This window comes from Dryobates pubescens, chromosome 36, assembly GCF_014839835.1.
Source record: "Dryobates pubescens isolate bDryPub1 chromosome 36, bDryPub1.pri, whole genome shotgun sequence".
In the NCBI taxonomy this organism is placed as follows: domain Eukaryota; kingdom Metazoa; phylum Chordata; class Aves; order Piciformes; family Picidae; genus Dryobates; species Dryobates pubescens.
This window is the reverse complement of record NC_071647.1, coordinates 450,861-467,453: the sequence shown is the minus strand read 5'-3', so window position 1 is coordinate 467,453 and position 16,593 is coordinate 450,861. Positions and strand designations below refer to the sequence as shown.

The following is a 16,593-nucleotide window of genomic DNA, read 5'->3' as shown; positions in this document are numbered from 1 at the left end:
GCCTCCTCCCCGGGGCGGGGGCCAAACCCTGCTCCCCGCCGGGCAGCGGCGGCCAAACAGCTCCCTGGGCCGGGAGGTGACCGAGGAGGACCTCTGGCTCCTTCCTCCCTGGGGGGTCACAGAGCGGCGGCTTCGGCCTCCCAGCGCCAGGCAGCCCTGGCAGTGCCACCCTGGGAGCAGCTCTGTGTCCCTCCCAGGGGAGCTGCTCCCAGGGGCAGCCACACCAAGCTGCTAACTCTGCCCCTGCCAGCTGCAGGCCAGCCGGGGGGAGCAGCCCCTGGGCGCAGGCTGCGTGCCCAGGCCAGCACTGCTCGCTGCTGGCAGCAGGCAGGAGGCCACAAGCAGCAATCTCTCCCTGCAGGATGTGGGGCAGCCCCAGCTGGCAGAGCCATGGCTCCAAGTGGCCTGCCCAGTCCTGGGGCAGGGCAGAGCTGGGTGCCTGCTACGGCCCTGCCAGGCCCCCAGCTCCTGACCCTGGCAGGATGAGACCCTCAGAGGAAGCAGCTCAGCAGCTGCCTGTGCAGACACTGAGGAAGCAGCACTTGGCAGCTCTGCCCAGGAGCAGCTTGGCAGCATCTGGGCTCCAGAGGCACAGCTGCAGCTCCACCAGCCTGAACCTCCCCACCTCGCAGTTCCTCCTCTGGAAATCAGCTTTGGTTTAACCTTGGATCCCTCCCCAGGGCAGCAGCCAGGCCCAGGCTGTGCCACTGCTCCAGACCAGCACCAAGGGGCATGTGAGCCCTGCCCCTGCCAGCCCTGCCCCTGCCAGGGGCAGTCCCTGTGGACATCCTCAGCTCTTGGCCTGCACTCTGCCATCTCTGTGCTGCCTGGGCACAAACAGCTCTATGCCAGCAGGGCTCAGGGGGAGCCACCAGCCACAGCCTCTGCCTGCTCTGGAGAGCATCCCCCAGAGCTGGGCTGAGGCTGGGCTGCAGGATGGCTTTGTGCTGTCAGACCTTTAGGATGCCTGGGAGGACTCTCTGCAGTTCAGATGACCCTGCCTGGCACCACACAGGCTGGGGTGACCACCTCTGGAGGGCAGACAGCTGGAGTGAGGAGTGCCAAGGCTGCAGGCACCGAGGGCTCTCCCCTGCAGGACTCTGGCACTGCCAACACCTCTGGGGACTCCTGTCCCAAGAGAACCAACAGCAGCAGGCAGCTGAGCTGCAGCCTGGGCCAGCCCACAGCGAGCAGAGGAGGGTCTGAGAGCCAGGAGTGCTGCATGCTGAGTGAAGCTGCTCCTGCTGCCCACCCCAGCTCCTGCTGCCCACCCCAGCCAGGCAGCCAAGGCCTCCAGGGAGGTCCCCAGCTTCATGCCTGTGTGGGAGCTGCTCCCCCTGACTGCCTGGCACAGCGAAGCTGCCAGCTCAAGGAGTCAGAAGTGACAGAACCTGAGGGCTTTGCCCTGTGCCAGGCCTGCACAGAGCCAGAGCCAAGCCTGAGGAGCCCAGCTCCCTCCAGGGCTGCTGCTCTCAGCCTTGCACCAGGCCACGTCCCTGGGCAGTTGCTGGCTCAGAGCCAAGGCCCTGCAGACAGAAGCCCCAAGCAGTGTTTATCTTGCTAAGGAGCTGACAGCCTCACATGAAGCTCTTGGCAGAGCCAAGCCCTGGAGTTACCAAGAGGCTCTGCTCCACCTCACACAATGGGCAGAGAGCCACTGCTGGCAGGAAGCTTCTGCTGCCCAGAGCTGCTGCTGCAGCTTCAGGACCCTGAGTCACAGGAGGCTTCCACAGCAGGGCCAGCAGCAAGTGTGGGACCTGCCAGAGGCAGAGCTGCAGCAGCCCAGCCTGGAGCTCAGCCTCCAGCACCTAACAGGATGGACAGAAGTGCCAGAGCTGGGCAGGCACTGAGGGGTGACAGAGGCAGCCCCCAGCCAGCAGATGAGCCAGGAAAGGAGCCTGGAGCAGGGAGCTCAAGCCCTCAGCAGCTCAGGTTTAAGCTCTCTGCAGAAACAGGCAAGAGCTCCTGGCCAGCAGGGCTGAGACCTGCAGCAGCTCTCAACTGGGGCACCAAGCACTGCAGCTGCAGCTGCAGAGCCCTGCAGGGTGCTCCTGGGGCTGCTCCCACTCCCCCTGCCCAGCCCCCAGCTGGGCACACTCCTTCCAGCTGGCACTGCTGAGGAGCTGGACAGGAACCACAACCTGCAGCCCCTGCCCACGCTCCTGCTGCACATCTGGGACACCTGCAGGGCCACAGCCCCCAGAGCAGCCCCAGCAGAGGCTGTTTATCAGAGCTGCTCCTCACACACAGCTCCAGCAGCAGCGACTTCAAGGCCAGAGCCGAGCCCAGAGCTGAGCCAGCACAGCACAGCCTCCCCCAGCCGGGCAGCCCAGGGCCAGCCCAGCAGCAGGAGCCCCTCCCCCACCCACCCCAGGGGCAGAGGCTGCTCTGACAGTGCCCAGCAGGGAGCCATCACCCTGCTGCCACCTCTGCAGCCTGGGGAGCCAGAGAAGAAACCAGCAGGAAGGCCAAGGGCTGCCCTCAGGCCCGAGCCCCACAGCTGAACAGAGCCAGTGGGGCTGGGCTGGAGGGCAGAGCTCCTGCCTGGTCCTCACGTGCCAGGAGGGCAGCAGGGATAAGCCCAGACCTCAGCTTCCAAGCAGACAGTGCCAGCAGTGGTCCTGTGCCCCAGGGGCTGAGGGGTGCACAGCCACAGCCTGCCCCCAGCCCAGGCTGCTGCAGCTCCCAAGGCTCAGCACCCCTCAGGAGACACAGCTCCAGCTCTGGGCCAGTGCAGAGCTGCCAGGGGCACTGCAAAACAATCTGTGACCTTCACAGCATCTCCTGCAGACAGCACAAAGATCTCTCCCCCCCTGCAGCTCCACCAACAGCAACCAAGGCCCAGGAGCTCCTTATCAGCCCTCGCAGAGCCCCTGCAGCAGCTGCCTCCTGTGCTCCCAGGAAGGATTCCTCCTCCCTCCAGACGCAGCCCTGCCCCTCCCCCCCCGCCAGCCCCTGCCCTGCCTCTGCAGCCCTCTCGGTGCCGCTCCACAGCTCCACAGCACTTGCACAAGAGGGCCTCGAACTTCCTAGCCCCGGGGAAGGAAAGAGCTGACTCCAACACTTCTGCCCTCTCCCAAGGTGCTGACCCAGACGCTCTGGGCTCCAGCCACTCCCCCAGCACTGCTCCCATCTCATTTCCTGTGGCTGAGCTCCCTCGGCATTCCCTCCCCTCCCCACACAGCAGCTTCAGGGCAGCGGCAGGGCCTGGAGGCTGCTGAGCTGCTCCCCCTTCAGATGCTGGGATGGAGACCAGCACCACCCAGTGTGCTTCTGGTGGTTCCAGAGAGCCTCCAACCATCCCCAGTTCCACCAGCAAGGCAAAGGGCCCTGAACCCAGCTGCCCCAGACCAGGAGGTTACTTTGCTGTGTTCCTTCCCACAGCCCCAGCTGCTCTCCCCCTGCTGCTGCCCAGGAACTCAAAGCTCCCTCAGCAGCCCCTGCTCCATCCTGCCCAGGCAGCTCCCTCACCCAAAGGGGATCAGCAGCTCCTGCAGCAGCCTGAGCCCCCTGCCCCCCTGGCACTTCAAACAGGACAGATTGCCTCCAGGGAGGGCTTCCTGCTCTGGAAGCAGCTGCCTGGGGCTGCTGCTGAGAGAGTTCTGAGCTGATTCCAGCACCAGAGCATTGCTCCTCCTGACCCATGGGGGCTGCTGCCCTGCCTGCCCTCCCCACTCCCACTGCCCACAGGCTCAGCCTGAGCTCTTTGCCCTTCCCAGCCACGGCTCTCATCCCTTTACTCAGCTAAGTGTTGAACACTCTTGCAGCCCAGGCAGCAGCAGGAGGCAGTGGGCAGCCCAAGGAAGCTGACCTGGCCAGCAGGGCAGCTCGAGCCAGCAGCACCAGAGGCATCTCTCATTTCAGCCTCAAGCCTCAGAGCCCTGCCTTCAGAGCAGGCTGAGTGCAAAGCAGGCCTGAGCCCAAAGCAGGGAGCTCAGATGTGCTGAGCACCACACAAAGCCAAGAGCAGGAGATGGAAGCTGTTCCACAGCAGACTTTAAGTAGCAGCTGCCCTGCCTGCTCCCCAGGCTTGCACACAGCCAAGGTCAGAGCTGCAGCAGCCCCACACAGGAGCAACAAGCTAAGGGTCAGGGACCAGGGCAAGGCTGCATTTGCCCCCCTGGCAGAGCAGCTGACAGTGGGAGCCACAGCTGGCAGAGAGGAGCTACAAATGTCACAGCTCCTGGTGGCCCTCACCCAGCCACAGAAACCTCAGCAGCACCTTGAACCTCCCCAGGGACCAGGCTGGAGCAGCTTTTGCAGGGCTGGGCACCACAAACCTGTTGCTCACCACCCCCCCCAGCTGCACCAGCAGCCTCTGCAGGAGCACAGAGCCCCCCAACACCCTCAGCTCACAGCCCAGGGTCTCTCCTGCCGAGCTGGAGGTCCATGCCCAGCCATGCCTGAGTGTTTCTGGGTCTCCTTCAGACACCTACAACCCTTTGTGCCTCACTCCAGAGCCTGCAGCACCACAGATGTCCCATGAGGAGCACAGGGGCTGTGTTTGTCACCAGCAGCAACCCAGAACAGCCTCTGCTGCTCCAGAGCCTGCTTGCAGCAGTCACAGCCTTCACTCCAGCAGCTCTCAGCCTGGCATTCAGGCTCCCAAATCGCCTACTGCCACCTGAGCAGGTGAGCAGATCCAGCAGAACGTCTCCAGGCTCTTATCCCTGCAGGAGCCACACCTTCCCCAGGATCCCCCGAGCCTTCAGTCAGCGCTGCAGGAGACAAAGGCGCCGGGCAGCGGCGGCCGGGCAGCGGCGGCAGCCCCTTGTGCTCGCTGCCGAGGGACCTCTTCTTCCTTCCGAAGGAGCACAGCCCGAAGCAGCGCCAGACCCGAGGCTCCGCGCCCCAGACGCGACATCCTCCTTCAGTCCGAGACCGTCGCCGCCACCGTGCTGCTCCTCCCGACTAGCGCCGCTCCCTTTCCCGGTCACAGTCCGCTACGACTGCAGGGCCATGCTCCGCGAGGCCGGAGCCGCCGGTGCGCCGCGGCCGGGACAGCCGGCGGGCGCGACTTGCCCAGCCCCCGGTGCAAGAGGTTTATTTCGGACAGCCCGGAGCCCCGAGCCCCGCCGCTCGCTCCGGAGCCCAGCTCACGCCCAGCACAACGGCTCCTCCCCCCCGTTCCGGCTCCCACCCCAGGACCTCGGAGCGGCGCGCCCGGTTGCCTCCCTGCCTCGGCCGAGCTCTCGGGGAACCGGGTCTGGGGCGCACGGGCCCGGTGGTGCCGAGCCCCCAGAGCAGGCACCGCCCGGGACAGGGCTGGGCACCGAGCCGCGCCAGGCCCCTGCTGCCCAGAGCCCGCACGGGTCGTGCCGCGGCGGTGCAGGCCGAGCAGGCCCCGCTGACCCCAGTCCCGGCCACACTCACCGCCCGGAGCGCCGCTCCCCCCGCCGCCGGTGAGTCTCGCAGGCCCCGGCCCTCACTTCCGCCTTTACCCGTTCCGCTTCCGGACCCGCCCACCCCTTCCGCTCCCGGCCCGCCGACCACAGGCCACAGCAGCTGCCAATCAGCATCGCCCCACCCCCCCGGGAGCCCAGCCCCTTGCGGGGGCGTCTGCTCACGTGAGCAGCGCGGCGTGACGCCACGGCGCCGGCCGCGGGGGCTGCTGGGAGCTGTAGTCCGGGGAGGGGCAGGGACGGCGCCGGGCGGGGGCCGCGGGCGCACCCTGAGCAGAGCCGGGGCTGGAAAAATAGAGCTTTTATTTCCCGTTGTGGGGGGAACGGGGCCGGGCGGGGAAACGAGACCAGCTACGGGACAGCCGCGACCCCCGGGCCCTCCCCGCCCCCTCCCCGGGCACATCACCGCCTTGGAGAACCCTCCCCAAGGCTCCTCGGCCAAGCCTCCGAGCCGGCCCCGCAGGTCCCGGCAGCGGCAGCGCTGCCCAGCGCCGTCTCCGGGCCCCGGGCACGGGGTGGGAGGTGCCGGGAGGGGCGCTCGGGCCTGGCCTGGTTGTAGAAAAGACCCCGCGAAAAGTATAAAACGGTATCAAAATCCCTGCCGGTGTCGGGCCGGGACCAGCGCTGCTCCCGGGGGGCTCCCGGCGCCGGCAGGACGCTGTCCAGCTCCGGCAGCTGCCTCCACGGACGGTTCGGGCGGGCAAAGTCGGCCCCGGTGACCGGATCGAGGCCGGCGCTGGTGTGTCCTGGGCAGCGGGGTGGCGGCGGAGGGCTCCCCGGGGCGAGGGGACCGTAAGGCGGCGACCCCGCGCCGGCATCCCGGTGCCCACGGGGTCAGTGGGAGCTGGTGGAGCTGGAGCGGGGCTGCACGTGGGCGCGGGGCCGGCCGCTGGCCGAGCAGCCGGGAAAGGAGTGGGCAGAGCGGGGCGGCAGCGACGGCGGCGATGAGTCCAAGTCCTGGCGGGGGTCTGGGCTGGGGGTGATCCCCCGCGGTGGGCACAGCCCCTCGATGCCCACCCAGGGGTGCATGGCGGGGCTGGCGGCAGCGTGTGCCGAGTGGCTGCGGACAGGGCAACGTTTGAGGCGGGGGCTGGCAGAGGGGGAGCTGTGGGAGCTGTGGAGCATGGGCGGGGGTGAGGGGGGCACTGGGGCAGAAGGTGGCGAGGGCCGAGGGGGCATCGAGGTGACCACAGGCAGGCGCTGGGAGCAGGCAGGGGGCGGCGGGGTGCCCAGGCAGCCCTGGAGCAGCTCCATCATACGCTGCAGCTCCCGGCTGAGGTGGGAAACCTCCTGGTTGAGGTGGTTGATCTGCAAGGGGAGGCAGAGCAGTGAGCACAGGCAGATGCCACTGGTCAAGCGTCCCCGGGTGGCTCAGGGACATCCCCCAGGTTCCCACCACACCTCCTGGTTAAGCCTCCTGATGTTCTGCTTTATCTCCTCTGCTTCCAGTGCTAGGGCTGGGCCACCTGCGTCTGTCCCTGCTGGGGAAGACAGGACTGGTGACAGAGGGCTCCCCTTGCCCCCTGCCCCCATGGCTTGCATCCCCAGCTGTGCCTGGCAGCTGCCAGAGGTACCTGACGTGGGGGAGTCCCTCGCTGTGCCCTGCAACGAGGCATCCACGTTGAAGGAGAAGGTTTGTGGCTCTGATGTCCTCCCATTGTCTTCAATCCCATCCACGACTCTAGAGCAGGAAGGGGGGGAGGGCTGGCTCTCGTCACACTCTTGCCCCTGTGCCACCATTTCCAGTGGCCTCCCGGGGCCGGCACAAAGCCACAGCAGTGGCATGTCCGAGCCTTACCTGGGGCTGAGGTCCGGGGGTCCGTCGGAGTGCAGGGAGGGGATGAGGAGCTTGGCCGGCCTCCGGCCCGCGCTGCCCTCCCGCTCCGGGAGCCGAACGTCCCTGCGGCACTGCGGGGAGGGGCTGCGGCCGCGGCTGCAGCGGGCCGGAGAGCGGCAGTTGCGTCGCAGGGCTGAGATCTGGCACAGATCATCGCCCAGGAGGCTGCTCAGGGAGCTGCGGCGTGCGGGACTGCTCAGCTGGGGCAGCAGCAGCTTGCGGCGGGAGACGGCAGCAGGCGAGTACTGAAAGACCTCATCCGACTCCTCCTCGTCCTCCACAATGGAGGGAAGCGGCTTGTCCGCGGCGGCACCGCTCTCCGGACGAGGCTGCGGGCGTGGGGAGGAGGTCAGGGGTGGTCCACGCGGAGGTGCCCAGGCCAGGCACAGACACACATGCCCCGTTCCGCCTTCTGCCTCCGGCACAAACCTGCGGTCCCTGCGACAGCCGCGGTGACCGGGAGTAGCGGCAGAGCCCCTGCGGGGAGAGCAGACGGTGCGGGTCAGCGGGAGCCGCACACAACCCCAGGCGCACCCCAGCAGCCAGGGGAGGGGCACAGGGCTCCTGCAGGGCCTGGCAAGCTCAGCTGCATCCTCCGCCCCTGGCTTATGAAATCCTCACCTGGGCGATGGAGGAGTTGGGTTTTGGTAGGGCTGTCTGGGCCCTAGAGTGACCTCCTGCCCCTGGGGGTGGTGTGTAGCGATGGGGATGCTCTGGAGGAGCAGCAGAGCCGGGGGAGGACAGGTTCTGCAGAGCTATTTCTGCAGCAGAACATCCCCTTGGCTGCCGGAACCAGCAGCGTGACTAAACCTGGCAGCCCCCGGCGCTGCCTCCTGCGCACTGGGGGAGCTGTGCCCTGGCTGCCTGTCCTGCGGCGCCTCCCCCTTCTCGTCCACCCCCATTTCCAACCCTTCCATCTGCCTCAGCCTCCTGCACTGCAAATGCTCTTTTTTTTTCCTAATGCCCTGGGTTGCACGAAGCTGAGAGCCAGGCTGGGGGGGACCCTCACAGCCAGGGTGGCAGAGCCGCAGCCTCTGCCCTGACCTCAGAGCCTGGGCACCGCGGGGAGGTAGGAGACAAACTCCCATGGCCGTACTGAGCTTCAGCCCTCTCTGTTCTCTGGAGTCACAAGGACAGGAAGGGGGCTGGGGAGAGGACACTCAGCCACCTCCATCTCGCTGCCCTCCCGCAGGTTGAAGGTCAGGTCCTGGTGGATTTCGGCCGAGAACTTGCTGGCGTACTCGGGGTAGAGCTGCAGCACCTCGCAGAGCCCCCGCAGCCCGATGTGCTGCAGGTCGCAGTAGGTCAGAGCCTTCACGTCCGCGTTGGTCTTGATCACCTGGTCCGTGCTGCACAGGTCGGCTCCGATCAAATCCCCTTTGCCTGGAGGAGGGCACCGGGGTGGGCGGCGTGAGCCCCCGGCCCCTCACCCGGCCGGGCAGCAGAAGGGGCTGGGGCAGAGCCCGCGCCGCCTGCCCTCACCCAGGATGGCCAGGACCACGTTGTCCTTCAGCACCTCGAGGGAGCCGGAGCAGACGAAGTAGTTGGCCTGCAGAGCGTCGCCCTGGCGCAGCAGGTACTCGCCCGGGGCGCAGAACGAGGTCTTGATGTGGAGCGAGAGGGAGCGCAGGCAGCCCCTGCTGGCGGTCTCGAAGATGGGCAGCTGCAGGATGTCCTTGTTGAGGTGCATGGCCACGTCCGCTCGCAGCTCGTCGGGGAAGTCGTGCAGCAGCTGGAGAGAGTGGGGCGAGGGTGCCGGGTGTGGGTGGCAGGGAGCATCCTTCCCTCTCCAGAGTGGAGCTGCGCTGGACACCACAGCAGAGCCCAGTGGTGCCAGCCAGCTGACAAGGGACAGCGCTGGCCACGGCAATGGGCTTTGCCCTGATCCGTGTGCCTACCCCAGCCCCAGTGCTGGCAGGGATCTGCCCCAGACCTGCCACACAGCTCTGGTCCCCCCGTCAGCAGAGCACGGATGCACACACAGGTGTGCACACTCCCAGAGCCGGTCCCACCAGCCCCAGCACCCCCACACTGGCTAAAGGATGGGGGCTGGAGCAAGGCTGGAACGGGGCTGGCCCAGCTCAGCCAACACCTCCTACCTCGTTGGCATCAATGCCGTTGTTCACCGACCAGGTGGTCTGGAAGTACTCCAGCATCCTCTGCTTGAGCTGCTGGGGCAGGCGGTGGACGCGGATGAAGTCCTTGAGGTCCTTCATGCGGGTGTGGTAGAGCGAGCGCCGCGAGTACATGCGCTGGATGATGGCCGTCACGTTGCCGAAGACCACGGCGTGCATCAGCGCTGGGGGCCGGGAGGGAGGCATCAGCCCCGCAGAGGGGCTGGCTGCAGGGGGCTGCAGCAGGCGGAGGGCCAGGCAGGGGCTGGGCTCTGCCCGCACCAGCAAGAAGGGACTGAGGGATGCTGCTGAGGGGCTTCCCCCCTAACCCATCCCCAGGGCTGTCCCATAGGGCACGCGTGTTCGCTGCCTCCCCCCCAGGGCCCTGCCCTGCCCTTCCCAGGTGCCTCCGCCCCAGCAGCCGGAGGTGAAGCCCCGCCCGGGCCGTGCCCCGCTCCCTGCCTCACCCCCGATGAGCATGGTGCAGATGGAGAAGATCTTCTCGGCGTCGGTGTTGGCGCAGACGTTGCCGAAGCCCACGCTGGTCAGGCTGCTGAGGGTGAAGTAGAGGGAGGCGATGTAGGCGCTGCGGATGGAGGGGCCCCCCACGGAGTTGTTGATGTAGGGAGCCTCCAGCCTCTTGCCCAGCTCGTGCAGCCAGCCTGCCAAGCACAGCCCAGGGTTAGCACTCACCGGGCCCCTGGTGCCCGGCACGACCCCCAGCTCTGCCCCGGCCTCGCTTTGCAGCGCCAGAAGCGCTGAGGCCCCTGGCGCTCCCCAGCCCTGGCGCTACCCGCTGCCCCTCTCAGCGGGTCGGGGGCCTGCCCCTGCTCACCGATCTCCCAGGTGCGGGGGTCGCCGCTCTCCATCTCCTGGCGGCCGATGACGTACCAGATGCAGGCCATCCAGTGCGCCAGCAGGGCGAACATGGACATGAGCAGCGTGAGCACCATGGCGCTGTACTGCGAGTACCGATCCAGCTTCTGCAGCAGCCGCAGCAGCCGCAGCAGCCGCACCGTCTTCAGCAGGTGAACCAGCGAGGTCTGGGGAGCGGGCAGGAGGGTGAACCCCCGCGGGCAGGACCCTTCACCGCCCCCCACAGCTGCCAGGAGGGTCGTGAGCAATGGGGCCGGCTGGGAAGAGCTCATCCCCACGCAGCCTGTGACCAGTTTGCCCAGCACGGAGCTGGGGTCACAGCTTGGCAGGGCACCAAATCACCCCGGGGAAGATGGAGAGGGACAGGAGGGGGGCAGGCAGCAGTGGCTGTTCTGTACGCTGGGCAGAGCTTAGGGGTGCTGGGCGCTGGGTGCTGGGTGCAGGGCAGGTGATGCCCTGGCAGTTGCTGTCCTTTGTGGCAGCCTCTGGTTAAATCATGTGGGAGGCTTCTCGCTGTGGCTGCCATTGCTGCTTCCCCTCAGTGCCTGTGATGCCCCTGGCAGGCAAGGAGCAGATCCCGGCAAAAGTGCCCCCCGGTGCCCCCTGGCACTCACCACGGTGACGTTGAAGACATAGAGCAGATCAAAGGGCAGCGCAGCGATCAGGTCCACGAAGAACCAGGTGGCCACGTAGTGGATGCAGATGGAGCGGGGGTCGTAGACCACCTGCCCCGACTGGCTCACGTAGGTGGTCCGGAAGTTCAGGATGATGTCTGCCCGAGAGAGCGGCGCCAGCCCTCACCACCCCCTGCGCTGGGCAGCGGGGACAGGCTCTGCAGCCAGCCTGGCTCCTGCCCCCGGGGTGCTTGGCACCAGCAGCAGGGGCTAAGCGGTGACAGCTCCGCCCTCCATCAGCCCCCGGGCCCGCGCCCCCGCCCCGCTCAGCCCTGTCCCGCATGCCAGGCGGGCACTCAGCCCCGGGCAGGACCTACCCAGGATAAAGAGCATCTCCACGGCAATGTCGCTGACGATGGTGCTGCGGGCGGCCGCCAGGCTGTCCTCGGTGCCCGTGAAGCAGACGTTGTAGGGGACGGTGACAGCCACGTAGAAGGTGGCCAGGAGGATCAACCAGTCCCAGAGGGCCTTGAAGATGCTGTAGTGCAGCAGGATGAAGCGAGACTTCTGCACCGACGCCACTTTATACTCGGGGACGGACGGCTTGCTCTCGAACACGTTCTGGGGGAGCAAGTGGCAGGGTGGCACAGGGATGGCACAGGGGCCAGCCTGCAGCCCCACTCCCCGTCAGTCCTGCCAGCCTGGCTCACACCTTGATGCCAGGTATTTTCCAGTGGGGCGCAAAGGCTGTGCTGAGGTCACCCCCAGAGCTGGGCACAGAGCACCTGATTGCAGCACATGAATTAACGCTGTGCTAATGGGTGGTCAGTAACCCACTGGCACTGCCAGCTGCTGCCCAGAACTGTCCCAGGTGCCAATTCACACACTGGGGCAGAGCCACCTCCACCCTCCTCAGGGACAAGGTGCTTCTGAGGATGGTGAGAGCCCAGCCTGGGCACAGACATCCCATGCAAGCCACCAAAATTCAAACCCACACTGAAAGCCTTTGCCCACCTGCCAGCTCTGGGCCCCCCCACCGGTGACAGATTCCCCTCCCTGGCCCCACGTCTGCAGGTGATGCCCATCACTGTGGCCATGCCCAGGGACTGCAGCCACAAGAAGGGGCTGGCACAGAGACAGTGCCAGTCCCTGCTGCTGCTGCAGCCTGGTAACAGTGCTCCCTGGGGCTGGCACAGCTGGCACAGCTGGCACGGCTGTGTACACGAGTGGCTGAGTTTTCCTGACAGCTAACGTGTGAGGAGAGACACAGCCCTGCGAGAGCTGCCAGGGCGTCTGTTCTCCCTATGGCAACGCTGGGCACCTGCTGCTCTCTCTCCTGCTGCCAAAGAACTGCCAGGCTTTGGAACAGGCTGCTCAGGGAGGTGTTGGAGTCACCACCCCCGGAGGTGTTGAGGAAGCTTGGGGCATGGCTGAGTGAACGCGGTGGGTGTCAGACTGGATGACCTTGGAGGTCTTTCCAAACTTAATGATTCTATGAAGCACTTTTTCAGCCTTCACCATGGTGCAGCTGCCAGGGATGGACAGGATGGAGGGGATTGAGGAGATGGAGGGCGTGGAGGGCATGGGAAGGGTGGAGGTGATGGAAGGGATGGAATGGATGGAAGTGATGAAGGCATTTTGGTGCCTGGGGAGACCAATGAGATGTGTGCATGGGAACAGCACCCCAGGCTGGTGCTTGGGGAGCTGCAGCACCACCAGCCTGCCGCAGCCCCAGCCCAGGAGGCACTGGGAGAAGCTGAAGCTCTTCCAGGTCCTTACACGGTTGATTTTCATCTCGCTGTGGTCCCTCCGGGCAAACTGCCTGCTGAGCCGCTGCAGCACGGTCCGGCCCTGCCTCCGCGCTGCCTGCAGCCGCGACCTCCCAGGCTTCTTGCTCCTCTGCCTCTCTGCAGCAGGAGGAACGTGCTGGGTCAGTAGGGAGCTCTGAGCCACGGCTGGTGCCGCACCGCAGGAGCCGATCTGCAGACCCCTCCTTGCTTGGGGTGCACAAAGGCAGCAGGAGCCAGCAGGGAGCCTGGAGTCCCTCCACCAGGGACCCCCTGCACAGCACTCCCCAGAGCCCATCCCTGTCCCGCAGCCACGGCTCACCCTCCTTCTTGTCACTCGGGTGGCTCCTGCCCCGGCTCTCGGTGATGTCCTTGAAGGAGAAAAGGAAGAGCACCACCTCCCCCTTCTCGTTCTTGATGGGCATGATGTCCAGCAGGCACCAGAAGGCAGCTCCTGGGGGGAAGAAAGGGATGGTGAGGGCAGGACAGGCCCCTGCTGCTCTGCGTTTTCCCCCCGGGGCTGGCACGGGGCCGAGTGTCAGCCAGAGCCATGGGCAGGGGACCAGCCCCACGCACCACTCACCACCCTTCTTGTAGAAGCAGACCTCGGTCTGGTACTCCTGCCTGCCGTCCAGCACCTTCTCGATGCGCTGCAGGACAGGCTCGCTGGTCTCGGCCCCGTACAGGAAGCGGCAGCTGCAGTTCTTCTGCATGACCTCGGTGCGGGCGAAGCCGGTGAGGTCGCAGAAGCCATCGGAGCAGTAGACGATGGGGAAGCCGCGGTGGACCTGCGCGTTGGCCAGGATGAAGTTGCTGTCTGAAAGGAGACGCAGCCAGCCTGAGGGTTTGGGGCCACCCTGGGGGGATCGCCGGGGAGCCCAGACCTGCCAGCCCCCCGCGGATCCCTCTGGGACTCAGAGCCAGGTCTCCATCCAGCTGCTGCCAGCTGATCCCAGAGCTCACATCCCCTGTCCAGCTGCCTCTGAGCCTCATCCCAGGCAGGACCCCAGGCCCACGTGCTGGAAGGGGAAGGGGCCCAGCTCCCTGATTCCATCACCAGAGACACGATCCTGGGCGAGGCGACCCACGCCTCCCCCTTGCCATCTGCCGCTCCCACCGCCCGCCGGGGCTCAGGCAGCTTAGCGGGAGTGGCAGCAAACCCGGCTGGGCACTGCCAGCCCAGAGGCACAGGGCTGCGGTGCTGGGACCTCCAACCAAGGCATAGCACCACATGGCACCCACCAAGGGAGGAGCCACTAACCGAGGGTGGGCAGAGAGCACACACAGAGCTGGCACAAGCCAGTGGTGAAGGGGAATCTCTTCAGCCTCTCACAGCACCACAGAGCCACCCCAGCATCAGCCCTGGGAGCTGGCACCAGGCAGAGGAAAGCCCTTGCCAGCCCCATGCCCAGCCCAGCTGCAGCGCTGCTGTTTGTGCCCTGCAGCCCCCCAGACATGGGCAGGGGCTATGCCCTGGGTCCTCAGCCATTCCCTGCTGCAGGCTCTGTGCCAGCAGGACAGATGGCTTCATGCTAAGAGGGTGCCAAGGAAGTGGGCGTGTGGCTGGCACAGGCTGTGTTTGCGCCCATCGAAGGCAGACCAGGGTGTCCCCAGCCCCAACACGGTCCCCAGGCTGCAGTCCCTAGCCCAGCACCCCTGCAACCCCCAGCCCAGGCTGCAGGAGCAGGCAGACATGGTCTGTAGCTATGCAGAGGGGAGCCCACAACAGATCACGGCACTGACAGCAGAGCTGGGCCAGGGTGGTGTGGGCACAGCAAGGGCAGAGGAGGTTGCAGGAAGGAGGATGGCAGCCTCCAGCAGCCCTGGCGTGATGGGGGTGCAGCGGGGCCACCACAGCACAGCTCAGCCCAGGATTAGCCTGGGGAAGCAAAAATAGCCTGGAGCTGTGACTAAGGCCAGATTTTGGCTCTGGGCAGCAGGATTATGGCATTGCCCAGGATGTGTTATTAGAAAAGAGAAAAAAAGGGCTGGTGTTTGGGAGCAGCTCGGCTGAGCAGGGGCACGCAGCCCACAGGGGCCTGGCAGCTCCCTGCCAGGGTGGCCAGCTCGCCTGGACGGGCACCCTCAGGCCCAGCGGGCAGCGGCTGCCTGGCAGGCGCAGGGTTAAGTCCCACGGTATCAGTGCAGCTAAAGTCCTTCTCCATGGCAGATAAAGCCGATAAGAGACAGCAAACCTGAAAAGCCAGAGCTGGTTAAAAGTGCCCAGAAGGCCGGTGGGCAGGATGCTGCCAGGGTGCTGTGGGGCAAAGCCAATCTCTTTGGGGCAAATCCCGAGAGTTTTGGTCGGGACACTGCAGGCAGCTCCCCTGGGAACCCTTCTCAGGGAGCCAGACCCAGCCCTGGAAAACCTCTGCCCTTGAGTCCAAGATACAGGCAGCTCGAGCCTGGCACCCCCCTGGGCACAGCCTGGTCAGGGGCTGGTGCCTCGTCACCAGTCACCCTCAGAAGGAACGGTCCAAAGGAGAGCTCCTACGGATAGGCAGCCCCTGTGCCATCTGCGATGCTCCAGATCATTCCAGGTCAGGAGCCAGCACAGCTTCACAGCCAGCGCTGTCCCAGCGGTGCCCCGGGAAGTGGCTCTGGGCTCCCAGTGCCACCTCCCTGCCAGTCCTTCCTAGCAAGGTGAGAGATGTCCAACCCCGCAGGCATCAGGCCCGGGAGGCTCCTGCTGCAGATGATTTGGGGGGGCCCTGTGGTCAGTCCCGGGCACAGCCTGTTCCCGGGGGGCTGCGTGGTGCCAGCGGTGCCGGGAGCTGGCACGTGGCATCCCGGCATGATTCCCTCCACAGCGTGCCAGGGCTTTAATCCACCCTGGCCCCAGCACAGGGACATGCAGGGGGGCCCAACGCCGGGGACACCCCCAGCCGTGGGACACAGCTGCAGAAGGGACAGGGCTGGGACAGCCCCAGGCCCACCCCCGCCCCTGCCAAACCGCACCGCCACCGACGGCCGCCTGCCCCGGGACACCGGCGAGCAGGCAGAAGCTTTGCCAGCCGGGGGGCTAGCGGGGACTGGCCTGCGCACCACCGGCGGCCCCCGCGGGCCCCGTGTCGGTGGCGGCAGATGCGTGCCCCGGGGGGGACAGACACAGGCAAAGTCGGGGCCGCTGGGGACACCCGGGGCAGCCAGGGCAGGGTGAGCCCGGCCGAGACCCCCATCGAGACGCCCCCGAGACCCTTCCCGTGCCGCGGAGCCCGCTCGGTGCCTCTCGGGCTCTGTCCCTGGTGCTGAGCGCGGCCGCCCCGACCCTGACCGGGACCAGACTCGCAACGTGGAGCGGGGGGACCAGCGCGGGGGCTGCCCCGGACACGGGGCACACGGCGGGTCCTGGAGCACCGACCCCGGACACGAGGGGGTCACGAAGCACCGACCCCGGACACGGACACTGGGAGTCCGCAGCTGAGCGCGGAGGCAGTCGCCGAACCCCAGTCCTCCTTCCCGCCACTCCCGAGGGGGCAGCGTCTCCCCCCGCCCCGGGCCCCGCCGCGCCCAGCGCGGACCCTTCCCCGCTTCCCCCCGCCTCGGCCCCGGTGCTGGCCCTACGAGTGCCATCGAAGCGGGTGGCGATGGTGTCCAGGAAGGTGTTCTGCGGCGCCAGCAGCCCCTTCATCACCGGCATGGTCCCGACGGGCCTCCAGCCGGGGGCTGTGCCGCCGCCCCGGGGCCTTCCGCCGGTACGGCCCCGGCGCCGCGGGCTGATCCCGGCTCGGCTCGGCCCGTCCCGGCACGCCCGGGGCTCCCGCCCCGCCCCTGCCCCGCCCCGCTCCGGGCCCTGCGCGCCGCCGGCAGCGGGAGGGGCCTCAGCACGGGCGGCCACCGGCACCCGCTCGGGGCGGGTAGAACCCGCCCCACCGGGACCCGCTCCCTGCCGGGACTCGCCCTAGCAGCACCTGCTCGGTACCAGTACCGGGAGGCACCGGCAATTCCAGGCCAGCGAGGAAG

General features: G+C 67.0%; 1 protein-coding gene across 3 annotated transcripts; it reads right to left on the bottom strand.

The window, feature by feature from the left end:
- Nucleotides 1–6,156: 6,156 nt before the first annotated feature.
- Nucleotides 6,157–16,308, bottom strand: KCNH4 (potassium voltage-gated channel subfamily H member 4). Of its 3 annotated transcripts, none has more exons than XM_054176702.1 (16): nt 16,195–16,308; nt 13,214–13,447; nt 12,953–13,084; nt 12,623–12,750; nt 11,221–11,464; nt 10,844–11,001; nt 10,189–10,396; nt 9,821–10,015; nt 9,339–9,538; nt 8,722–8,971; nt 8,408–8,622; nt 7,669–7,716; nt 7,201–7,568; nt 6,977–7,083; nt 6,804–6,898; nt 6,157–6,710 (listed from the first exon to the last, which is right to left on the bottom strand). In XM_054176702.1, the coding sequence occupies exons 1-16, from the start codon at nt 16,268–16,270 to the stop codon at nt 6,237–6,239; spliced, it is 3,132 nt and encodes a 1,043-aa protein (XP_054032677.1). In that variant the 5' UTR covers nt 16,271–16,308; the 3' UTR covers nt 6,157–6,236. The 3 variants fall into 3 exon arrangements, with proteins under 3 accessions (XP_054032677.1, XP_054032678.1, XP_054032679.1); XM_054176703.1 differs by having other exon boundaries at nt 6,804–6,883; XM_054176704.1 differs by having other exon boundaries at nt 6,804–6,880.
- Between the last annotated feature and the right edge of the window lie 285 nt (nt 16,309–16,593).

Bases quoted from the DNA above. Each gene is read 5' to 3' on its own strand.
- KCNH4 (XM_054176702.1), bottom strand. From the start codon at position 16,270: ATGCCGGTGATGAAGGGGCTGCTGGCGCCGCAGAACACCTTCCTGGAC. The intron at 6,899-6,976 runs GTACCTCTGGCA...CTCTGTCACCAG, and splicing joins GAGGGACTCCCCCACGTCAG to TCCTGTCTTCCCCAGCAGGG. The intron at 6,711-6,803 runs GTGTGGTGGGAA...CTCCCCTTGCAG, and splicing joins TCAGGAGGCTTAACCAGGAG to ATCAACCACCTCAACCAGGA.